Below are 26,698 nucleotides of genomic sequence, written 5' to 3' on the forward strand. Positions count from 1 at the left end.
GGCACCTTACTTTTCTTCAAAAAAGGACTGAGAAATATCATCCTTCAATTATCAGTCACTTAAACTGGGCTAACTAACAATGATGGGTTAATTTCGTTTTCCAATGTAAATTGAAATTTTGACAAAGATTTTAAATGTTTCTGTAACAGGTAAAAAATAATTTTCTTATTCCTTATGCCCTCATTTTGTTAATTCTTTTTTAACTTTTAATTTTTTGCTTCTTGTTCATACTTTTCAGAATAATTTTATTTATTTTAATAATCACTAGTAGTTTGTCCATGGTAATTATTTTAGGACTAATTCTTCACAATTGTTCTGTGCATTTAATATATCTGTGCTTAATTATAAGCCACAGAATGACTATTACTTTTTCATCTCAGCTGCTTAGTTCCCATTTTGTACTTACACACACGCACACACATGTTATTTAATTAAATTTTTTCTGCATAGCCTTTTGGGTTAAATCCTATGGAACTTTGTACTGACATAGACTAATTAGCTTCCTAAATCAAACTGTTTACACCTTGTGTTCCACGTTTAAGAATTTTCTGCCTATAACTTAAGTGGACTAACCTGTTCATAACGGTGACTACAATACTATTTTTCATTCCTTATTGTTGTTCATATTTACATGCTAACAGTGTAGGTTGTCCTTCTTAATCTGTTTATTAACACATTATTAAGATACTGTTATAGTTTAAATTGTTTTGTTATGTATACCTTGTGTATTTTTACTTGAATTTTATTTTATTCTAATTAATCTAATGAAACATCTCCCCATTTGTCAACTATCTCTTAGATATTTATTTCCTTTTTCCCTACCTTCTCTCAAATGAATCTCACTGTTTTCCTATCTTATACTTTTGCTATTTACCTTCTGTTTAGGATAATAGCATTAATAATGATCACTATATTTAGTCTCCCATATGGGTATGGGAGGCTTTTTCTTAAAGTACTTCCTGTGATGTTTACTGTATCACAGTACAGTCTTTCCATTTTTGTATAGCTCTTTTCCTGTAATGTCTACTTAATACTAGTTATTTATCTTAGAGCCATAAAGACATTTCTTTTTTTGTTGGAACGGTTTGTGTATTTGAAAAGTACCATCATAATCTTTTCGATTTTTTTTTTCCAGGTTTAAATATATTTAGTTCCTTCAGCTGTTCCTTTCATTTGACATGGTTTTCAGACCTTTTGCTTTCCTAATTTTCTTTCTATTCCTTTTAAGTCATGATGCCAGAAGTGAACTTTTATTTTGTCAACCATATTGTATTACTGGTCCTTACTGAAACTGCAGGCAACTGAAACCTAGGCCATTTTCACATATATTACTATGAAACAAAAAGCCCTGCAGCCTGTACTTTTTTCAGCTGCAATTACTTGTTTGTAGTTAATTCATTAAAAAAAAATCTGGGAATGATATATTTCATGTAGTTAACTTTGACTTATAATTCTCTTCCATAAAGGTCTTAAAATCTCTTTAGTGATCCTATGTATTTAGCAGCAGATAAAAAGAGCTTTGTTTTATCTACAAATGAAGTATGCTTTATGTGTTTTGTATTAATCATTAATAATTATGTTGTGTTATAAAGCAGAAACTAACACACCATTGTAAAGCAATTATACTCCAATAAAGGTGTTAAAAAAAAATTCTGTTGAGTAGCATAAGGCACAATATAGAAACCTCTGCAGTGTTTGCTGTTATTCAACCAGTTGTGATTCCCCATCTTGTTTTCTTTTCCACTTGAGGATTACAAAGCATTTCCACTATGGAAACAATGACATAAAGATTGCCTTGCTTAGTTTTGTAAATCTGTTGTGGCTCCTAGGGATGATTATGTTAGGTATTTACAGACTCTTTGTTAATTCATTCTAAACATTTGCTACAGATTAATGTCAAATTTACCAGTGATGCTCATATATAAATTAGGTATATGACATTTTTAAAATGTCATTACTATGGAAGATTTGTCAGTTTATTGTTTTTGTTGGTCTGTATCTGATTTTCTATAGCACTGACTTTGGGCCCAGCCTCCCCTTACTTACTCAATATCAGCAGCCACTATTAAGAATGAAAGATATTTTTAAGAAAGACTTATTCATCAGTGTTTAATCCTTTTCGAAAGCATATCTTCTACAATAACTGAAAATGTACAAGAATTAAAAATACTATTTTGAGAAGAATGTATTTGGAAGATAGACTCTATTATTGAACTTAAGTATAATGGGAAAAGGCACATGTCTTAATACCTGTTGGCTGTGAATGAATTTGGAAGTCCACATGAATTTTTGGATCATAGCTGAAATTTCAATAAAATTTAGAGGTTTAATTCTGCCTTTAGAAAGAAGGCTTTTCTGTGCAGGTGTAAGTGATAATGGGAATATGGAAATAAGACTTTACCATCAGATTATGTTTATTACGCAGTAAGAACCTGTTTTCTTAGCAGCTAAATATTATAGTGTTTCTTGGTTTGAAAGTCATTGTATTTATGTTCAGTACTCATAAAATCATTCAACAAAAATATATTTCATATAAATGGTTTGCCAAGCAAGACAGACCTAGTCTTTGCCCTCTGAGTTTATGATTTAGAGAAGGATACAAATCATTACATGGGAATAGGCATTTTAGGTGATATCTGACGAGTGGGCAGAAGTTGGTGGAAGGATGAAAGTGGAGAAGGATTATTGGGATGAGCTGTTTCATGAGGAATTTAATCTTGGACTGTTAACTGATCCAGGCTGTAAATGTGCTATTGAATTAGATTCTACAATGTATTCTTTTGTGTGAGAATCTATTTATTATACCACAAAGAGCTTTGGCTGTGAGTTTTCTGGGTGAATCCCAGGAGTACAGCTATAGCTTTTCTGGCACCTGAGTGATGGAGGTTCTGAAACAGTAATCAATTAATGGCATTTTCATATGTGTAGGCATTTATAGCATCCCTGTTGCACATGTTCATAATATGTACAGATGATGTAATATTTTACTTATATTTTAAAAAGTGAGCCCATGTGGTTGTAACTGATGTATTAAAGGAAAGTTCTCTTCAGAAATGCACTTCCGTGTATTCATAGTTAATATGCCTTTATTTCAACTTGTTGAATCTCTTACCTCCAAAAGTTTGTTATTTGTGGGAAGCAGAGGTGGTACAGAGGGAGCTTTTTCTACCCCTGTGTCTGGTTGTTTTTTTGGTGTCTTTACCACAAGGATCATTTTTCCTGTGTCCCCTCCATTTTTCTGTTTCATACCTTCTTTTTTTTTTTTTCTTGGCTGCACCGCATAGCATGCGGGATCTTAGTGCCCTGACCAGGGATGAACCTGTGCCTTCTGCAACAGAAGTGCGGAGTCCTAACCACTGGACCTCCAGAGAATTCCCTGTTTCATACCTTCTTGAATGAACCAGTAGATCTCTGAGAAATTATGTTCTTCCTAACCAAGAGCCCCAAATTTGCATGTCTTCATCCATGATCCAGAAAAATGAATCATTTCCTCAGCATCCTTATAGCCACCCCATCTTCATTTGTTCATATCTTAATTTCCCCTTTAATGCTTCAGCTATAAAGGAGAGATGAATCTACTACCTGCGCTGTTAAGTTTATTTATTTATTGATAAGACGTTCAGAAGTATCTGGTTTTCTCTTATACATCAGGCACTGTACCAAGAATTTAATAGTTTGCAAGATGTAGCCCCTAATTTTATTATCTCCAGTGATGGTTTTCTTTTTTTTTTTTTAAGATTTTTTGTTTTTGATGTGGACCATTTTTTTAAAGTCTTTACTGAATTTGTTACAATATTGCTTCTGTTTTATGTTTTTTGGCCACGAGGCATGTGGGAACTTAGCTCCCCAACCAGGGATCAAACCTGCACCCCTTGCATTGGAAGGTGAAATCTTAACCACTGGACCTCCAGGGAAGTCCCTCTAGGGATGGTTTTATTTTTTTTTCCTAGCAGTGTATTTTGCTCCTATATGGGTTATCAGTAATTAATAATACTTGATAGGATTGGTTGAGTCTGGTTAAGTTCATCGCTGCTTTCATCAGGAGAACACATCAGCAAGAAAGTATATTTCTGAAAGATCGTTTCAGACTTACAGCTATTATATGCAAAGAGACAGCAAATATTGTTAAATTCTTAGAGAACTTTTAAATGTTTATTGTAACATGAAGCTGCTTCTCTGACTTTCATTTCACCTGCATGGGAAGCAGTTTATACCTAGTCTATGGAACCAGTATTTGAAATTCTTGTTCATTGTCTTCCTCACCATTTATTCTTTCACTCACCAGTACATTGACTTGGATTTTGATTTCCATATTGCCAACTTTAGAATTTTTCTTTCCTGATTTCTTTCCTTCATCCTACTTTAGAACTCATTTTCTTTAGCAAGTCACAGCAAAGGCAGGAATGTGTTGAGCCTCTTTTCCTGCTTTCAAGTAGGAGTTAGTTTCTGCTTACTAAGATCACATGTGAGATGAATTTGAAGCAATGGCTAAGTGGCCAAGGAGTAGCATTCTGTCAATTAGAAATATAGAAGTGTGAGTGAAAGAAGTGGATTTGAGAGACATTTGTCTTCATAGTATTGGTTGGAGCCACGGAAGAATAACAAAACAAAAAGGATTGAGGATAGGAGGAACATTCATATTTAAGGAACAATAACCAACAAAGAAGAAAGAGAAAGGTAGGAAGATGTAGGATGACAAACAGAAACGTACAAAGGCATGAAAAGCAAATGCTAAAGTATTAAGAAGAACTTGTGTATGAATCATTAAGCTGCAGTAGTAGAGCACAAGAAGAAAGACCTTCAGTTTTAATATAAGCAGATCATTGGAAACTCTGGGATGAAGAGTTTAAGCACAATGGGTTGTTTCTATTACCTCTTATGTTAAAAAAAATACTCTAAAATTTCGTGGGCTAAAACAACCACTTACTTGTTTATGATTTTGCAATCTGAGCTGGATTCAGCTGGTTTTACTGTCTGTTAGGATATTATTAAATAGCCCAGGTCTGTTGAAGGTAACATGGATGGGAATCTGTAGTTAAATGCAGTTATTCCTACAGTGGTTCTGAAATTTGGAATCAAAATCAATCAACACAGCACCAGTTGTGTGTTAGTAAACTGACTCTTCAGGGGAAAAACACCTGATTGTGACATTTGCCAATATTTGTGGAGTGAATACTTTTACCATGGCTGATTTCAGGCTACCAGCGTGGAGTCACTGAACTTAAGAGTTTGGAAGACATACAGACAGTTCATTCTCAACAGCTAGTGTGAGCCAAGCCCAAGCCCCAGACACTCCTATAAAAAAATATCGTTGTCCTGACCTCTTCATCTACAAAGAATTTGAGGCAGGTTAACAAAAATAAACACTTATTAAAACAGGATTAAGTAAACGGGTGAAGAATTTTATAAAAAAGGGAAATAAGGGTGTGAAAATAAAAGAATAAAGTTAGTAGTTTATGAAATAGATGCCTATGATAAGGATTTCAGCAATTACTATAAGTGAGCTAAGGATTTGCCTAAAACAAAGAGGAAATGAGCAATAGATAGTGTTCATAGTGAAACTTAGATAAAAACACATCAGCTGCTCAGGAGGAACAAAACTTTCTGATGACATCAGTGAACAATTAGATAAGGATACTGCTTCTTCAACATTCTTGCAAAAGTAGGATGGCAATATTTGTGTGATATTTCTTGAATTTTTTTTTTAGTGCAAGGTGCTGACAGTGCCAAAGTGATTCAGAAAATGTATTATTTTCTCAGAAAAAAGGATAAAATTGGCAATTTGGGATCTATAATAGAATAATTTGAAATAAATGATAAGAAAACGTATTGGAAATATAGCTGAGAGCCCCTTCTAGTTTATTTAGGCTATTTAGAAAGCCGATTCCATCTGCATCATTAAGAGTTTGCGGGTAAGGAAACTAACAAAATATTTACAAGATTCTAAGTATGGGATAATTAGGAGATCAAGTAGCTGTGGATTTGTTTATAAGGAAAATCCATATATGAGAGAGTTTGCATGAAAAGAATTAGCAAGATTTAGTAACAGGCTACCTGTTGAGAACAAGTCAGAATGATTACTTGCAGGTAGCCATCCTATGCTCAGGGAACTGATATGATATACGATGAAAACTTTCCCAGGTGTCCTTTTTGATTTCTAGTGGTGATTCATCTTTCACTCTTGATTTTCTTGGTGTCATTCTTTAATCCTTTGAATATTGACTTTATGGAGGAGATTAGATTAGATGCTTATAGTGATAAGTAAGATGTGCGATCCCCGTCTTTAACTTTTGGTGTCTTATCATAGGATCCTTTTCTCATTTCTTTCTGCTCATGCTGTCCTTGGTTAGCCTCATCTTCATACATCATTGTTGTTGGACCCAATCTTAAACAGAGTTTTTCTCCTATTCTGTTATTTATTTCTCTTTATTGGTGTTTGCTCAGGCAGCCCAACTTGAAAGCAGGGTAGGAAGGTGGTTAGGGTCACCGGCAAATGCTCAGAAGTTCCTGTTCTCATTACTCCTACTTCTGGGTTCTTCTCCTGTTCCTCCTGGGCACAGAGGTGCTGGTGTTAATTCCTCCCTGCCCACCTTTCCCTAGAGTCCGTGCGTGCTGGTGCCTCCTACAAACGGCAGAATGAAGGAAAGCCAGAAAGAGGTGAGTTTTGAGCTAGATTGTGATTTGGGATCGTGAAGGGTGGGGGGCTATAATTTGTAGAGGTTATAGAAATGGGAAAAGTGTATAACTGCTCCATTAGTCTGCTGTTGAAACCAGAGTTGAACAATAGCAGACTCAGGTAGTAGGATTTGGGGAGACATGTGGGTTTGTTGTCTGGGCTAGCCACTCCCAGTCAGCAACTGCCACCTCATAGGAGGTTGAGATCTGTAGAGTAGACAAGTCACTGGCAGAAAGGACCCAACATCAGTAGGATCAGGATATTTCTATTTACCATTTTTGTGCTCTTTCTGCTGCCATCTGTATCATCCTTTTTCTTTATCCTTTGCTTCTTGCCTGTCCCTGCCCTTCATGCCACCGGTATATATGAATATATGTTGATATTTGATAAACCACTGCCCTCTCCTTCAATGTTCCTTTGCTTCTGCACACTGAGATTAGTTGAAATCTGCTTAAATTAGCCTTATGCAGCTAAAATCATGAAAGATCCTAAGACTACACTTGGACACCATACTTGGCATACCTGTAGAGCTGATGCTTTGTTTGTAAAGGAGGTGCTAAATAAGAGATTAACAGCTGCTTGTGAAAGTTTTTTGCTGTGTTTAGCTGCTGTGTGCCAGAATTGAGCCTATAATTATGTCTTTAATTAACATAGTGTGCTGTGCTGATTGGTCCAGTTCTTCATCTCTCAAGGAAATACTTAATCAGAATAGACTGGGGAGGTCATTGAATCCTAAGGGTAGAAAAATAATTCATCTTTTCACAAGTTTGTGAGTACCTACTCTTTTCTTAAAGGACTCAGCTTGGTAGGCCTTGGGTATTTGGGAAAAAATGAGCTATGATACTTGTTCCTCTAGGGGCTTTTGGTGCAGTGGGATAGACTGACACTGTCACATTATGATGTGGAATTTGCCATGTGCAATGGAAATACAGTAGGGAATGACTAAATAAGCCATGTTCTTAGCCATTTGGGGATGTAGTGTTGGTTGTATCATTTTGCTTTTGATTTTTAAGGTCTGTAAGAACTTTTAAACTTGCTTAGTGCGAAAGTCTCTTAATGGTACCACAAGTTAAAAGATTCTAGAGTTAGGTCTTTTTTAAGACTATTGGAGCTTCACAGTTCGAATACTGTGCCTAGAGCAGGAGTTTTCAACCTCAGCACTACTGACATTTGAGGCCGGATAATTCTTTGTTGTGGAGGGCTGTCCTGTGCATTTGTAGCATGTTGAGCAGCATCCCTAACCTCTACTTAACCATGTGCCAGTGGCACTCACCCACTGTGAAAATCAGAAATATCTTCACACATTGCCACGTGTTGTGGGTGCGGGGAGCTGTGGGGGGCGTCTTGAGAAAGCCTTTCCGGCTCTGCAGGACATTGGAAAGAGATGTTATTCACTACGTCCCCAGGTGGTTGGAAGCCCTTGACCTCCAGGCCCTTACTTTGCTGTCTTGACCATAGCAGGAAGAGCTTAAGAGGCTTTTTGACTGAAGCTGGCTTTGCCTCAGTTTCAAGGTCGTTTTTTCTCCGCTTTTGCTCTTGACTGCTTTCCTGGCCTTAACCCACTATCCAGTCTTGACCAGTTTCTGTGTCACTTCAAACTTGGTGCTGCTTTTTCCTCTTCTCTGTAATTAAAGTTTTCGTAGCACTTGAAAGCAGAGGCTATCTGTTACAGTTGACGTATAGATAATTTAATGAAACGTTTTTCTGTTAGCAACAGCTCACTGTTATTTTTAAGATTATATTTAACTAAACCCATTTTTGTTGTTTTCGTTGAACTGGCTAAAATAATATTTAAATTTATTTTCTGGCTTATATTTCCATAAAAATAATAGTATACATAGAGCACTATGTGAGTGTCTGAAGTGACCAAAGATAAAGTTTAGTGACTTTATCTCATACAGATTTATTTTTCACCATTTAACAAATATTTGGGTACTCATTCATATCAGGTACCGGATTAGTGCTCTATCATAGTTTTCTAGTTTTAATTTTTTTAAAACATTTCATGAATACCTGCTAAGTTTCCTACATACCCTTCTCTTTGAGCTATAGCTTAATTAGCTAATAATTAGCTAATTCTCTTTGGTAGCATCTATATAATAACCTCCATTGGATTTTTAGTGTGATGTATTAAAAGTTAACTTTTCGGAACTTGGAGGAGGAAGCATTTATGATTTTAAAATGTTTTTTGCCTTTCCTGAGGTCTTCTCTGTGGTTCCGTGTTTGCTAACTGGCATTGATATGGCCTAGATTGCCATATATACTGTCCTTTGGTTTTAGGTTATTTGAAATTTTTGATGGTGCCCAGCCTCAAAGACAGATAGGAGGATTTAGATATTAACAGATTTAATTTAATAATGTAATAAAGATTTCACTATTAAAATAAGTGTATGACTTCCACCCCTTATTCATTTACAAAAACACTCTAGTTGAAAACAAATAAGCTAGAAAATTGCATTTTATATTTTCTTATATAGGTAAAGAAAGACCTGTTCAGTCTTTGAAAACATCAAGAGACACTTCACCCTCAAGTTCTTCAGCAGTTCCTTCATCAAAGGTTTGTTGTACTTCTAAAATCAATTCAAAGAGGAAACACAAAGTAAATGAGATGGATTGTATAGTACAGGTGCTTTTATTCTTTACTGTCACACCTAACAGGGGTAATTTGCTGCATTGAAAGCTTGAGTTTCAAGTAACCATAACTTAAAAGTTGCCTCCAGAGTAAATGAGCAGTTTTCTCATAGAATTATTTCCACAGGTTATGCTAAAATTAGTATTTACTGATCCCCTTCTCATCTTGACCATAGCCGAGTGGGAATGAATATCCACATGAGGCATATTTGAGAGACTGTGCTTTTATTTTGGAAGTGGGGTAATAGGCAGAGACCTAACATTTATTGTATAATGACTTGATTCTATGTACTATATTATATATTTTCTTCTGTTATTAATTCATATAAAAATTCTATGATGTAGGTAAGTGTATATTTCCATTTTATATAACAGGCTCAGAAGTTAAATAATTTCCTCAAATTATTTCACTGATGAATTCTCCCAAACGTTTAAGAATACCTGTACTTCTCAAACTTCCAAAAAATAGAAGAGGATTGAATACTTCCAAACTTGTTTTATGAACCTAGAATTATCCTGACACCAAAACCAGACAAGGACATTACAAGAAAAGAAAACTACAGGCCAGTATCTCTGATGAAGATAGATGCAAAAATCCTCATCCAGATGTTAGCAAACCAAATTCATAAGCACATTAAATGGATCATATACCATGATCAAGTGGGATTTATTCCAGGCATGCTAGCATGCATGGTTCAGTATCTGCAGATCAATTAGTGTGATACACCACATTAATAAAGTAAAGGATAAAAATCATATGATCATCTCAGTAGATGCTGAGAAAATTTAACATCCATTTATGATAAAAACTCAACAAAGGGGACATAGAGGGAACATGCCTCAACAAAATAAAGGCTATATATGTCAAGCCAATAGTCAACATCATTCTCAATGGCAAAGAGCTGAAAGCATTTCCTTTAGGATCAGGAACAAGCAAGGATGCCCACTCTCACCAGTTTTATTCAACATAGTATTGGAAGTACTAGCCAGAGCAATTAGGCAAGAAAAAGAAATAAAAAGCACCCAAACTGGAAAAGAAGAAGTAAAACTGTCACTATTTGTGGATAACATGATTTTATATGTAGAAAACCCTAAAAAGAAATAAAAGCAAAAATAAACAAATGGGAGCTAATTAAACTTAAAAGCTTTTGCAAAACAAAGGAAACCATTGATAAAATAAAAGGACAACCTACAAAATGGGAGAAGATATTTTCAAATGATATGACCAACAAGGGATTAATATCCAAAATATATAAATAGTTCATACAACTCAATATCAAAGAAGAGGCAGAAGGCCTGAATAGGCATTTTTCCAAAGAAGACATACAGATGGCTAGCAGGCATATGAAAAAATGCTCAACATTGCTGATTATTAGAGAAATGTGAATCAAAACCACAATGAGATATCACCTCACACACCCAGGATGACTGTCATCAAAAAGTGTGCAAATAACAAATGTTGGAGAGGATATGGAGAAAAGGGAACCCTAGTGTGCTCTTGGTGGGAATGTAAATTGGAGAACAGTATGGGGATTCTCCCCCCAAAAAAAAAAAATTAGAACTATCCTATCATCCAGCAAGCCACTTCTAGTTATGTATGCAAAGGAATTGAAAACAGGGTGAACACATGGCAGCTCTGAGAGTGCAAGGAAGCTCTGCACCCCTTCACTTAACCTTGCCTAAGCATCTTTTATCATAAACTGCCTCCTATTCGCCACAAAACTCAGCCCACGTGTCAACACTGGGAGTTTGGTGTCCATCTGCCATGATGCTTCAGTATGCACGTATGACCACTGCTCATACTGCTGTCATAAGGAGAGCAGCCAAGATGGCAAGGTAGAAAGACCCTGAGCTCATCTCCTCTCAGGAGCACACCAAAATCACAGTTTCCTGCAGAACAACCATCAGTGAAAAAGAGTGGGACCTACCAGAAAAGATCTACAACTAAAGACATAAAGAAGGAACCACAACGAGACAGGTAGGAGGGATGGACTCACAGTATAATCATATCCCATACCCCCCAGGTGGGCAACCCACAAATTAGAGGATAATTATATTGCAGAAGTTCTTCCACAGGAGTGAGAGTTCAGAGCCCCATGTCAGGCTCCCCAGCCTGGGGTTCTGGCACCAGGAATACAAGCCCCCAGAGCGTTTGGCTTTGAAGGCCAGCAGGGCTTAATTGCAGGAGCCCCACAGAGTGGGGGAAATAGAGACTTCACTCTTAAAGGGCACACACAAAATCCCACGTGCAGTGGGACCCAGGGCAAAAGCAGTAATTTGATAGGAGCCTGGACAAGACCCACCTACTGGTCTTGGAGAGTCTTCTGGAGAGGCAGGGAGCAGCTGCGGCTCACCCTGGAGACATGGACACTGGTGGCAGACATATTAGGGAACGCTCAAACACATGAACACTGTTGCTGGCTGCTGTCATCTTGGCTCATTAGCACCAAGACCTGGCCCCACTCAGCAACCTGTAGGGATCAGTGCTGGGGTGCCTCAGGTCAAACAACTAACTGGGTAGGGACACAACCCCATCCATCAACAGACAGCCTGCCTAAAGACTTCCTGACCTCTAGACATACCCCTAGACACAGCCCTACCCACCAAAGGGCCAAGACCCAGCTCTAACCACCAGAGGACAGGCACCAGCCCTTCCTGCCAGGAAGCCTACGCTAGCCTCTAGACCAGCCTCACCCACCAGCAGAAGCAAGCCAGACCCTACCCTGGGACCAGCTGTGCCCTGGCCCTGACCACTAGCGGGCCAACACAACCTTCAGGACACCCCAGACCCCATACCCAACTGTTTCAGGAACTTGCCTCTCCCCTACTCCAGCAATCTGAAATGAGCTCTGGGATCCCTGGCCCTGCAGCCGGACTCCAGGAAGCAGTTCTGCTTGCCAGTAGTCCGGCACTAACCCCGGATCTGGCTTCACCTGCCAGCGTGGGCAACAGCTCTAGAGTCTTTGAGACCCTGACTCTGCCTACCAGTGAGCCAGCACTAGCTCTGAGGCCCCCGAGGGTTCTGCAACCAGCCACCTTGTGACCAGGCCCCACTAAACAGTAGCCAGCAGCATCTTCACAAGGCAGGGCCTGGCAACCAACTGGACTAGGGGGCAGCCAACTGGACTAGGGGCCAACCAAGCCTACCAGACTACCCACGTAGTTAGCCCACCATGACAGGAGGACCCACACAGCCCTTTTAGAGGGAACGCCTAGAGCATATAGCTTAGGTGATGAGGGGCGGGGGGAGTGTACTGCTAGGACACAACGGATCTCCTACAGAAGGCTACTTCTCCAATGTGGAGAAACATAACCTACCTACCACATACATAAAAATACAAAGAGCAGCTTAGACAAAATGAGGCAGCAGAGGACTATGTTCTAGAAAGGAACAAGCTATAACCCCAGAAGAAGAACTAAGTGAAGATAGGCAGTCTACGTGTAAAAGAGTTCAGAGTAATGATCATAAAGATGATCAAAGAACTTGGGAGGAGAATGGATGCACAGAGTGAGAAGTTTTTAACAAAGAGTTAGGAAATATAAAGAACAGCAGAGGTGAAAAATACAATAACTGAAATAAAAAATATGCTGGAATGAATCAATAGTAGACTAAATGATACAGAAGAACAGATCAGTGAACTGGAAGAGAGTAGTGGAAATCACTGCCACTGAATAGAAAAAAAAGAATGAAGAAATTAGGACAGTTTAAGAGACCTCTGGGACAACATGAAGCACACTAATATTCACATTATAGGGGTCTCGGAAGGAGAAGAGAGAGAAAAGGGAAGAGAACGTATTTGAAGACATAATAGCTGAAAACGTCCTTAATCTGGAAAAGGAAACAGTTACCCAAGTCCAGGAAGCGCAGAGAGCCCTGTTCCGGATTAACCCAAAGAGGAACCTGCTGAGACACATAGTAATCAAAATGACACAAATTAAAGATAAAGTGAGTATTAAAAGCAGCAAGGGGAATGCAACAAATAACATACAAGGGAACTCCCATAAAACTATCAGCTGATTTTTCAGCAGAAACTCTGCAGGCCAGAGGGTAGTGGCATGGTATATTTAAAGTAATGAAAGGGAAAAACCTGTGACCAAGAATACTTTACCCAGCAAGGCTCTCAGTCAGGTTTGATTTAAAATAAAAAGGTTTACAGACAAGCAAAAGCTAAAAGAATTCAGCACCACCAAACCAGCTTTACAACAAATGGTAAAGGAACTTCTCTAGGTGAAAAAGAAAAGGCCACAACAAGAATACAAGAAAATTATGAAATGAAAAAGCTTACCAGTAAAGGCAAACGTACTGTAAAGGTAGGAAATCATCTACACACAAAGCTAGTAAGGAGGTTAAAAGACAAAAGTAGTAAAATCATCTGTATCCACAATAAGCAGTGAAGGGATACACAAAACAATTAGATGTAAAATAAGATAAAGACAGTAATCGTGAGGGGAGGAGGGTACAAATGCAGGGTTTTAAAAATGCATTTGAAATTAAGAGATCAGCAACTGAATATACAGTTATACAGAAACCTCATGGTAACCACAAACCAAAAATCTATAATATATATACACACAAAAAAGAAAAAGGAATCCAAACATAATACTAAGATTAGTCATCAAATCACAAGAGATGAGAAAAAATGAAGAAAGGGGGCAAAAGGTCTACCAAAATGGCAATAAGAACATACATATTGCTAATTCCCTTAAGTGTAAACAGACTAAATGCTCCAACCAAAGTCATAGAGTGGCTTCATGGATACAATAACAAGACTCATATATATGGTGTCTACAAAAGACTCACTTCAGATCTAGAGATACATACAGACTGAAAGGAAGGGCATGAAGAAAGATATTCCATACAAATGGAAATCAAAAGAAAGCTATATAACAGTACTTATATCAGACAAAATAGACTTTAAATAAAGACTGTCACAAGAGACAAAGAAGGACACTACATAATGATCAAAGGGTCAATCCAAGAAGAAGATATAACAGTTGTAAATATATATGCACCCAACATTGGAGCACCTCAGTGTATAAGGCAAATATTAACAGACATAAAAGGAGAAATCAATAGTAACACAATAATAGGAGGGGAGTTTAACACCCCACTTATTACATCAGTGGACAGATCATCTAGACAGAAAATCAATAAGGAGACATAGGCCTTAAATAACACATTAGACTAAATGGACTTAATTAATTTATAGAGAGCATTCTATCCGGAAAGCAGCAGAATGCATATTCTTTTCAAGTGCACGTGGAACTTTCTCCAGGATAGATGACTTGCTAGGCCACAAAACAAGCCTTGGTAAATTTAAGAAAATTGAAATCGTATCAGACATCTTTTCTGACCACAAGGCTATGAGAGTAGAAATCAACTACAAGGGAAAAACCTGCAAAAAACACAAACACATTGGAGGCAAAACAGTATGCTACTAAACAACCAATGGATCACTAAAGAAATCAAAGGAAATGGAAACAGTATTTCAAGGAGATATCTGCATTTTTTTTGGCGGGGGGAATTGAACCTGGCCCATGGCAGTGAAAACCTTGAATCCTAACCACTAGGCCACCAGGGAACTCCCCTGCATTTCTGTGTTCATTGCAGCATTATTCACTGTAGCCAAGATGTGGAAACAACCTAACCTGTCCTCAATGAATGGATAAAGAAAATATTGTATACATACATGATGGAATATTATTCGACCATGAAAAAGGTGAACATCTTACAATTTGTGACAAAATGGATGGACCTTGAGGGCATTATGCTAAATGAAATAAGCCAGACAGAGAAAGACAAGTATTCTATGATCCTGATGACATGTGGAATCTAAAAAAGTCAAATTCACAGAAAGAAGGGTTGTTACCAGAGTCTGGGGGACAGGAGAAAAGGGGAGATGTTGGTCAAAGATTATGAACTTGAAGCTATAATATGAATGAGTTCTGGGTATCTAATATATAACATAGTTATTATAGTTAATAATACTCTCCTGTGTAATTGAAATTTGCTAAGAGATCTTTGATGTTCTCACCACAAAAAAGAAATGGTAATTATGTGACATGATGCAGGTGTTAGCTAATGCTAAGGTTGTGATTATTTTGCAATTTAAAAAAAGTGGGTATATATCTCCATTTTATGGAAAAGGCTTAGATGTTAAATAATTTTCTCAAGGACATAGCCAGTTTTCACTGCATCATTCTTCTCAGTCCTTCCTTCTCAGCATCTGAAAACGTGTTGAAAAGGTGCATGGTTCTAATCCTCAAAACTTAAAACTTTGGGGTGTTGCTGAGGTTCTCTTCACCAGCCTCACACTGTTTCTCTTTCCATAACTGTTGTTACTTCTATTCTCGTCTTTCTTCACTTCTTTTTGTTTTCTGTCTTTGGTATGTTTGGCTTTTCTGTAAGAAAAGATATCACCTGGTGGTCTGTGCTGGTGTTCAGTGGGCAGCTGCTTCTCTGCCTCAAATGGAAAAAAGAAAAGGTGTCTTTGTGACAACTTGTGTCTTTGGAGCTTTCCCAGAAGTCAGGATGCTAGAATGCTGGATTTTGAATAGGAAAGATTGATTGGATTTTTTGGTTATTTCTTATCATATCAAGGGTGCTTTACCCATCTGAAACACTGGCTTGGTTTTGTTTGTTTTTTTTTTTCCCCAGCTAGAAATGAATGAAGAGTAAATAATACTTACCCATCTAAGTCACTATGAATATTTAAATTATGATATTTGAAATATTTATTTCCCTTGAACTATAATGTGGTGTGAATATGTTATAGCATAGGACTTTGTGGTACGTGATGAAAATATATTTTAACCATCAAATCCAACCCTAATGGATTTTAGATATTTTCATCTGACAGTTTATTTTAGATGTTTGCATTTTTGTCTTAGAATGGAATTAGAATTTCAGAATTTTAGATCTATAATCATTTTATATATTGGGGAAGTATAGCTTCCTGTGTCCTCTTCCCAGGGTTACATGCTAGCTTTATTACCTAGATTTCCTGATATGGTGGAGGACTTTTCCTTTGAAACATTATGGTTACTGTCATGTAGGAATAGTTTTTCAGAGTTTATTTTCTGCTGTTAGAAGTCAGTTTCAAATGAGAGTTTTTTAAGTGTACAGAGTTAATGATGGTTGAATAGAAGGATTCAGTTATAAAAGATTTTGCTTCCTTCTTTACTAGAGATAATTTACAATGTTTTGTTTTGTTTTTGCTCTAACTTTCTCTTCAAAACAGGTACCAAAGAAAAATGAGGTGTACATTTAAAAAAATATTTTTGTTTGTGTTTCTTATTTTTAAAAAAACTTTTTAACCTTATTACTAAGTAATAGTAAAGGTATTGCTTATATCTTTTTAACCTTATATATGGGTAGGGCTTTGGAATAAGATATTGAGACTTACTCAGTGGCCATGGAAATACTCCATGTAGATACACTGTGATTATCTTCTAGTAAATATTATGGATGGCAAACCAGTTTTTTGGTAAATTGAATTGAAGGTGGTCAAGGGCCTTACTCATCTAGAAGACCTAGTTTTAAGTTCCAGCTCAGCATTTATTGGTAACTGTGTACAAATCACTAACCTTTTGACATTCAGTTTTTTGGTTTATAAGTTGGGGGTGATAAAGTCTAGCCACCTTCATGGAATTCCATTTAATTAAAATACCTTTGTTTGGTTTGCATGTGTAATCACTTTATAAATGATAGTGTACCATAACATGGGGATTTTTACTGACACTGTCATCCAGAGGAGGTATATTTAGAATCAATGATGTGACTTTATAGAAGTAAGAGATGGAGACAAAATTAAAGTACCAGGCGTTATGCTAGATGCTTTCAGGTCTGTTACTTCCCTTGATTCTCACAACTACTTTAAGAGTGAATGTAATATTATTAATCCCTGTTTTGTAAATGAGAAAATGAAGGCTCACAGTGTCATAAGTTATGTATATAAAATCATCTACCCTCACTAGTGATGAAACGGCTATTCAAACCCAGCTTTGTCTGTAACTCCAAATCCTATACTTTGTTTAGTATTGTATGTGGTTGGAGAAGGGAAGTAGTGATAGTATCAAAAAATGAAATTTAAGTGTATACATTTCGTGTAAAGAGTAGGATTTATATAAACTATTACAAAGTATAAAATAGCATATCTGGACTTTTCTGTTTCATTAATTAGAAATTTACCTTGATGAAATTTTGGCATTGGTTATTTCATTGAATATAATTAAAGATACAAAGTTGAAATCAGTATAATGTCTTGTATATTCTAAATAATATTTAGTATATTAGCTGTCAGTGTTTTTTGTTTCGTTCCTTAGATGAATTTCTAAAGCTTTATATAAATGAAAGTAGGAGTCAGATTTAGTCTATATGTCCCCCCAAAATTGCAACTTAACGAAATTCTGTGTTGAATATTTTTGAAAAAGCGAAGAACGTACTTGTTCTCTTTATAAATTTGAAGGCTTAAATGATTTCATGTGTAAGTGGGGTATACTTCTTGATGTATTTGAAATTTAAAAGCCCTTGAGAACTGTAACAGAACCATTCTTTTGTTTTTATTAGGTGTTAGATAAACCCTGTCGGCTAACGGAAAAGGAACTTGCTGAGGCTGCAAGCAAGTGGGCTGCTGAAAAGCTGGAGAAGGCAGATGAAAGTAACTTACCTGAAATTTCTGAGTATGAGGTAAGGCAAAATTTCTTCTTTATGTTTCACATCTGAGAGTTTTGCCTGGATTTTAAATTATTGATGAAAATTTTAGTTTGTTCTAGTGTTTTAAAGTATATTTGGGGAAAGTGTCCTCATGGATTATTAAATTTTATCACACACAATAATAGAATGAATATGAATGACTCTGAATTCAGTAATTACACTATGTCTGAATGTCTCTAGTAGTTTAGAGGTGTAAGAATAGTATAAATATGGAGTATAAGGAAAATGCAATATTTATATCCTTCTTTTGTGAGCTTTTAAAAGTATTTCTAGAAATCATGCTAAGCCACTAGTCATAAATCAGTGAATTCAGAACAAAAATCTAATTAAACCTTGGATCTTGGGCTATATTTATATTGCATGTTATATTCTATGCAAATTATCTCATAAATATTCCAAGAAATGCAATTATGCATTGTTTGGTCTACCTGTACTTTTTGATGAGTCTTGAGTACCAAAAAATGAGAACATTTTTGGGTCCACAGAATACTCTTTATAGAATGTTTTCATTAAAATATTTGAAAATGAACTGAAAAATTTCTCTATAACCTGTAATAGAGGGAAATACAGATATTTTGTGGGCCAAGTTAAGCTTCTAGATTTAGAATTTGTTACTAGAGGAATTATTTTGACCTGGCAGAGAATATAAAAATCTCTGTACGATGACAAATTATGTATATTCGGAGGAGATTTCTCACTTTACAATATATTTTTGGTTGCCTTTTAAGGAAGGTCCTTTGATAAAACAGATCAAGCATTAGAATTCGATGTACAAATTGTATACCTACATACATCTTAATACACTATGAAAAGATCCTTTCCAAAATAACTAATGTACACTGCTCATAGAAAGTACAAACCAGTACAAACCCTATCAGTACTCAGAAATAGAGCCTTTCTTTTTTAAAATGCTGATCTGTCATTTAGCTATCAGTTGTTCTTAAATAGGTCAAGGTTTCCTTGTTACTATAGCTATAATAATAGATATTTATGCGTATTTTCAAGTAAAGATACAAATATATCAAGCTGTTCTTCTTTGGTACCTTTCTAGCACTATTTAAAAGCATGAACAATACACTAATACATTAATAGGGTCAGTTTGCCTATTTTCCTTAATAATTTAGAATAATGGTTTTTATATTAATAATAGAAATATGTGCTTTAAAATTGCTAATTTGGACAGCTGATAATTTTTCTCAGAGTACTTAAACCAAAAACTTCCAAAAATACTTAATTTTTTGTTTCCTAAATACTGTATCTTCAATTAGCAAAGCTTTATTAAGATATAGTCTTTCTCCCCCCTCGTCATTTTTGATATCTCTTAATTAAAAAAAAATCTCATTATCCACCTTTTCCAGATTTTAAATATTCTATTTATAATCTTTTTTCATTGCTTGACTGGATTTTGACTCTGAATAGTCAGTGACATTGGGTCTAGACAGACTTTTTTTCAGGCTTCTTGTTTTTTCTCTAAAATATGCCCAGAATTTGCTAGGTTTTGAATTAATGAGAAGTCAGTAATCCTAAAAATCTATATGTGGGTCATAGGTCAGACATGATTTTTTGTTGGACCAAAGGCAAGGTGAGAACAGGGTTGAGATTACTTGAGTATGTTTGTTAGTTGGTGTACATCATGAGTGTTGAGCAGCATTATCAATCTCGTAGCATCTAAATGTTCTTCAAGTTACATTGATACTTTTCCATACTGGAGATAAAGCAGTTGAGAAATTCTTAACGATACTCTGTCTTTTGGGCACAGATAGTCACATTTGTTCTTGGGTAGTTTTTAAATAGTTGCTCATTTCAGTGATCTATGTTTTATGAGAAATAAACTTTTTGAGAATTTTGACTTTGGTTCTATAAACTCCTTTCTGATTTGAAAGAATAAGGTGGAAGGAAAAAAGGACTTTGATGCTGTGGAAGAGTTTGACATAGTGCTGTGTGTGTGTGTGTGTGTGTGTGTTTAAATCTAATTGTGGCAATCTTTATATTAGCTGTTGAATAGAGAGGAGATTAAATATTTAAGTTTCCAGTTTATCTTCTCTTGCTGTCATCAATATAGTTTTAAGCAATTTGGTTGGGAGACCATGTAGTTTATAGAGAGTCCAGTGAAATTGAAGGTAAATTCAGTGATATGTTTAAATATTCAGGAATATTATAGTTCATTCTTCTGTAACAGTTTGCATACATTTACCTTTTGGACTCTAATAGAGAATTTCCCAAAGTATTTGATAGAATGATAATTCTGAAGGGTCTTAGTGGTCTGAGGAAGAACAAAAAAGATTCTGTTAGCCCCCTTACATTTGGGAAATGCTAGATTTAAAAGAGGAAGGTTGATTTTGGCACTTCAGCACTTTTCAGAGATTTTAATATGTTAATATGCTCATCAGTGGTCTGTGACAGGAGGATGAATAATAAAGTTTGCATAATTTATCAAATTTTTGGCTTGAATTTTTTTTTCACAGTGCTAATTTTAGGATTAGTGTTTTAAGGCATGTATTTTCAGAAAATAATACTATACTGGCTTTCTCATAGTTTATTTAAATTCACTAAATATTCATTCTGTGTCTGTTTGTGTCAAACACTGCATTAGAGACACCATCTTAGCTTTCAAAGAGCTTGCAGTCAAGTTTGGTAGAGATATAATTTACTATCTGTAAATATATGGCCATGAGAGTTTTGCTTTTGGCTATCAAAATGAAAAGCAAATTATTCAGAGATTATTAGAATGTCGCAGTAGAGCAGGTTGTTGCTTCTTGCTGCAGAAGAAAATTTTTAAATGTTTCTTATTTAAATGTGAAAATGTGAATTATGTTGTTTCCATGTATCAGGTGTTATTTTCCGCTTACCCTGTCCCTAGTGAAGTATGCCCAACTTCCATGGCCCTCTTTCAAATTCAGATCCATTCAGTGAAATCAATAGTGCTCGAGATAATAAGACTCAATATCTTTCTTGATTCCACTTTTCTTCCTTTCCTATTGTAAAGTTTTTTGCCACTATTTCACTGATGACCTTATATTGCCTTTATTAAAAATTTCTTTTACTTGTCTAGTTATTTAGATAGATAGATAGATAGATAGAATGTATCTCATGTCTTGTTTTCCCTCCAGTACCTTGGATAATATATATCTAATGAACTAAACTAAATTTAATTACTAATAAGCTCTTTTTTTCCAGTTTTACTGAAATGTAATTGACATACAGCACTGTATAAGTTTAAGGTGTACAGCATAATGAATTGACTTACATATATTGTGAAATGATTATCACAGTAAGTTTAGTTAATATCCATTGTCTCATATAAACACCACAAAAAAGAAAAATATTTTTTTCCTTGTGATGAGAACTCTTAGGATTTACTCTCTTGTCAGCTTTCAAATACACCATACAGCATTGTTAACTATAAACACCATGTTGTACATTATGTCCTCAGTACTTATTTATCTTATAACTGGAAGTTTGTACCTTTTGACCACCTTCATCCAATTCCCACCCCACTACTCCCCGGCCCTCACCTCTGGTAACCATGGATATGATCTCTTTTTCTATGAGTTTTTAAAACAATTCCATATATAAGTGAGATCATACAGTTTTTGTCTCTCTCTGTCTGGCTTATATCACTTACCATGATGCCCTCAAGGTCCATCCATGTTGTTGCAAATGGCAGAATTTCTTTTTCTTTTATGGCTGAATAATATTTTATTGTGCATGTAACTTCTTTGTCTGTGTATCAGTTGATTGATACTTAAGTTGCTTCTGTATCTTGGCTATTGTAAATTATGCAGCTATGAACATTGGGGTGCATGTACGTTTTCGAGTTAGTGTTTTCATTTTCTTCAAATATATACCCAGATGTGGAATTGCTGGATCATATGGTAGTTCTCTTTTTAATTTTTTGAGGAATCTCATACTGTTTTCTGTAGCGGCTGTACCAATTCACAATCCCACCAACAGTGCACAAAGGTTCCCTTTTCTCCACATCCTCCCAGCATTTGTTACATCTTGTCCTTTTGAGGCTGGTCATTCTAAGAGGTGTGAGGTGATATTTCATTGTGGTGTTGATTTGCATTTCCCTAATGATTAGTGATGTTGAGCACCTTTTCATGTACCTGTAGGCCATTCATATATCTTCTTTGGAAAAATTTATATTCAGGTCCTTTGCCCATGTTTTAATCGTATTATTTGGTTTTGTGTGGGTTTTTTTTTTTGCTATTGAGTTGTATGAGTTCTTTATTTTGGATATTAACTCTTTGTCCACATATATGATTTGCAAATATTTTTTTCCCATTCTGTAGTTTTTCTTTCATTTTGTTAATCATTTCTTTTGCTGTGCAGAAGGTTCATAGTTTGATATAATATCACTTGTTTATTTTTTATTTTGTTGCTTGTGTTTTAGATGTCATATCTAAAAAATCATTGCCAAGACCCATATCAAGGAACTCTCTTTCCTGTTTTCTTGTAGGAGTTTTATGGTTTCCAGTCTTACATTTAAGTCTTTAGTGCATTTTGAGTTAATTTTTGTGAATAGTGTATGTTAGGGCTCTAGTTTCCTTCTTTGACATGTGAATAACCTGATTTCTTCAGCACCATTTATTGGAGAAACTTTCTTTTCTCCTTTGAGTATTCTGGCCTCCTCTGTGAAATATTAGTTGGCCATATATGCATGGGTTTATTTCAGGACTTTCAGTTCTGTTCCATTTGGCCTATGTGTCTCTTTTTATGCTGGTATCATACTGTTTTGATTACTGTAGCTAATGAGCTCTTTTAGTGTCAATTCAAGTTATTTCTCTCTTCGTTACTTGCCTTTTATTTTCCCAAAACTCATCTACTCTGATGTGTTTATTATGCTCATCAATTTATATTTTTGTATGTAGGTCTAGAATTATGATGAAGCTTGAAGTTCCTATTTTGAGTGTGTTTTAATAACTTTTTGTTTTGTTTGTTTTGCATTGACCTAACTAAGATGGAATCTAGTGGCAGAATTATTTTGACTGTGGGGTAGTCAGAACACAGTATAAATAATCTTTCTTGACATCATCTGAAATGAACTGTTGTCTGTCTAGTGTTAGAAACCATATACTGATATTGTGATTTATTTCTTAAATTATTTTTTATTGTAGTATAATACATATAACATAAAACTTCCATCTTAACTGGTTTGTTTGTTTTTTTACGTTCCACATCACTTTTATTGCACAGTGGATAGATAATAAAACAATCTTTTTTTAAAAGGATACTTACACCAAACAACCATGGGGAGTAGGGGGATATACATTCCCAAATGCAAAGAGGAAAAAGGAGACAGTTAACATGACTTTTTCCAGAAGCCAGAATGAGCCCCAGAGTTTTGCCACAGTAAGACTAGTGGTACATAGTTTGATATGGTCACATTTAGCCAGTTTATTGGTATAGTGTCAGCAGTTGGGAAAAAAAGAACTATGCAATGGAGACCTTAATGCTCAAAGAACCATTAGGTGGCAGTAGGGACACAGGTATCTTTTTTTTTTTTTTTAATACAGCAGGTTCTTATTAGTTATCCATTTTATACATATTAGTGTCTACATGTCAATCCCAATCTCCCAATTCATCCCACCATCACACACCCCGCCCCCACCGCTTTCCCCCTTGGGGTCCATACGTTTGTTTTGTACATCTGTGTCTCAATTTCTGCCCTGCAAAACCAGTTCATCTGTACCATTTTTCGAGGTTACATATATGCGTTAATATACGATATTTGTTTTTCTCTTTCTGACTTACTTCACTCTGTATGACAGTCCCTATATTCATCCACGTCTCTACAAATGACCCAATTTTGTTCCTTTTTATGGCTGAGTAATATTCCATTGCGTATATATACCACATCTTCTTTATCCATTCATCTGTCGATGGGCATTTAGGTTGCTTCCATGACCTGGCTATTGTAAATAGTGCTGCAATGAAAACTGGGGGAGCATGTGTCTTTTTGAATTATGGTTTTCTCTGGGTATATATGCCCAGTAGTGGGATTGCTGGGTCATATGGTAATTCTAGTTTTAGTTTTTTAAGGAACCTCCATACTGTTCTCCATAGTGGCTGTATCAATTTACATTCCCACCAACAGTGCAAGAGGGTTCCCTTTTCTCCACACCCTCTCAAGCATTTGTTGTTTGTAGATTTTCTGATGATGCCCATTCTAACTGGTATGAGGTGATACCTCATTGTAGTTTTGATTTGCATTTCTCTAATGATTAGTGATGTTGAGCAGCTTTTCATGTTCTTCTTGGCCATCTGTATGTCTTCTTTGGAGAAATGTCTATTTACGTCTTCTGCCCATTTTTGGCTTGGCTTGTTTGTTTTTTTAATATTGAGCTGCATGAGCTATTTATATATTTTGGAAATTAATCCTTTGTCTGTTAATTCGTTTGCAAATACTTTCTCCCATTCTGAGGGTTGTCTTTTCGTCTTGTTTATGGTTTCCTTTGCTGTGCAAAAGCTTTGGTTTCATTAGGTCCCATTTGTTTATTTTTGTTTTTATTTCCATTACTCTAGGAGGTGGATCAAAAAAGATCTGGCTGTGATTTATGTCAAAGAGCGTTATTCCTGTGTTTTCTTCTAAGAGTTTTATAGTGTCCAGTCTTACATTTAGGTCTCTAATCCATTTTGAGTTTATTTTTGTGTATGGTACTAGGGAGTGTTCTAATTTCATTCTTTTACATGTAGCTGTCCAGCTTTCCCAGCACCACTTACTGAAGAGACTGTCTTTTCTCTTGTATATCCTTGCCTCCTTTGTCATAGATGAGTTGAGCATAGGTGCATGGGTTTATCTCTGGGCTTTCTATCCTGTTCCATTGATCTATATTTCTGTTTTTGTACCAGTACCATACTCTCTTGATTACTGTAGCTTTGTAGTACAGTCTGAAGTCAGGAAGTCTGATTGCTCCAGCTCCATTTTTCTCCCTCAAGACTGCTTTGGCTATTTGGGGTCTTTTGTGTCTCCATACAGATTTTAAGATTTTTTTGTTCTACTTCTGTAAAATATGCCATTGGTAATTTGCTAGGGATTGCATTGAATCTGTAGATTGCTTTGGGTAGTATAGTCATTTTCACAATGTTGATTCTTCCAATCCAAGAACGTGGTATATCTCTCCATCTGTTGGTATCATCTTTAATTTCCTTAATCAGTGTCTTATAGTTTTCTGCATACAGGTCTTTTGTCTCCCTAGGTAGGTTTATTCCTAGGTATTTTAATCTTTTTGTTGCAATGGTAAATCAGAGTGTTTCCTTAATTTCTCTTTCAGATTTTTCATCATTAGTGTATAGGAATGCAAGCGATTTCTGTACAATAATTTTTTATCCTGCAACTTTACCAAATTCATTGATTAGCTCTAGTAGTTTTCTGGTGGCATCTTTAGGATTCTCTATGTATAGTATCATGTCATCTGCAGTCAGTGACAGTTTCACTTCTTCTTTTCCAATTTGTATTCCTTTTGTTTCTTTTTCTTCTCTGATTGCCGTGGCTAGGACTTCCAAAACTATGTTGAATAATAGTGGTGAGAGTGGACATCCTTGTCTCGTTCCTGATCTTAGTGGAAATGCTTTCAGTTTTTCACCATTGAGAATGATGTTTGCTGTGGGTTTGTCGTATGAGGCCTTTACTATGTTGAGGTGGTTTCCCTTTGTGCCCACTTTTTGGAGAGTTCTAATCATAAATCGGTGTTGAATTTTGTCAGAAGCATTTTCTGCATCTATTGAGATGATCATATGGTTTTTCTCCTTCAATTTGTTAATATGGTGTATCACATTGATTGCTTTGCCTATATTGAAGAATCCTTGCATCCCTGGGATAAATCCCACTTGATCATGGTGTGTGATCCTTTTAATGTGTTGTTGGATTCTATTTGCTAGTATTTTGTTGAGGATTTTTGCATCTATATTCATCAGTGATATTGGTCTGTAATTTTCTTTTTTTGTGGTATCTTTGTCTGGTTTTGGCATCAGGGTGATTGTGGCCTCATAGAATGAGTTTGGGAGTGTTCCTTCCTCTGCAATTTTTTGAAAGAGTTTGAGAAGGATGGGTGTTAGCTCTTCTCTAAACGTTTGATAGAATTCACCTATGAAGCCATCTGGTCCTGGACTTTTGTTTGTTGGAAGATTTTTAATCACAGTTTCAATTTCATTACTTGTGATTGGTCTGTTCACATTTTCTACTTCTTCCTGGTTCAGTCTTGGAAGGTTATACCTTTCTAAAAATTTGTCCATTTCTTCCAGGTTATCCATTTTATGGGCATAGAGTTGCTTGTAGTAGTCTCTTCGGATGCTTTGTATTTCTGCGGTGTCTGTTGTAACTTCTCCTTTTTCATATCTAATTTTATTGATTTGAGTCCTCTTCCTCTTTTTCTTGATGAGTCTGGCTAATGGTTTATCAATTTTGTTTATCTTCTCCAAGAACCAGCTTTTAGTTTTATTGAGCTTTACTATTGTTTTCTTGGTTTCTATTTCATTTATTTCTCCTCTGATCTTTATGATTTCTTTCCTTCTGCTAACTTTGGGTTTTGTTTGTTCTTCTTTCTCTAGTTCCTTTAGGTGTCAGTTTAGATTGTTTATGTGAGATTTTTCTTGTTTCTTGAGGTAGGCTTGTATTGCTATAAACTTCCTTCTTAGAACTGCTTTTGCTGCATCCTATAGGTTTTGGATTG

The 26,698-nt window shown here is 35.8% G+C and overlaps 1 protein-coding gene across 4 annotated transcripts in view; it reads left to right on the forward strand.

The window, feature by feature from the left end:
• PPHLN1 (periphilin 1) overlaps positions 1-26,698 on the forward strand; it is a 141,949-nt gene that overhangs the window by 60,701 nt on the left and 54,550 nt on the right. For all 4 annotated transcript variants that reach the window (XM_082849942.1, XM_082849944.1, XM_082849941.1 and 1 more), the window contains 3 exons: positions 6,601-6,657; positions 9,154-9,233; positions 17,877-17,996. In XM_082849942.1, the coding sequence (XP_082706068.1) occupies positions 6,601-6,657; positions 9,154-9,233; positions 17,877-17,996 (257 nt within the window). The remainder of the gene's footprint in view (positions 1-6,600; positions 6,658-9,153; positions 9,234-17,876; positions 17,997-26,698) is intronic.

The sequence above is a fragment of the Leucopleurus acutus genome (assembly GCF_964270905.1).
Source record: "Leucopleurus acutus genome assembly, chromosome: 11".
Classification (NCBI taxonomy): Eukaryota; Metazoa; Chordata; class Mammalia; order Artiodactyla; family Delphinidae; genus Leucopleurus; species Leucopleurus acutus.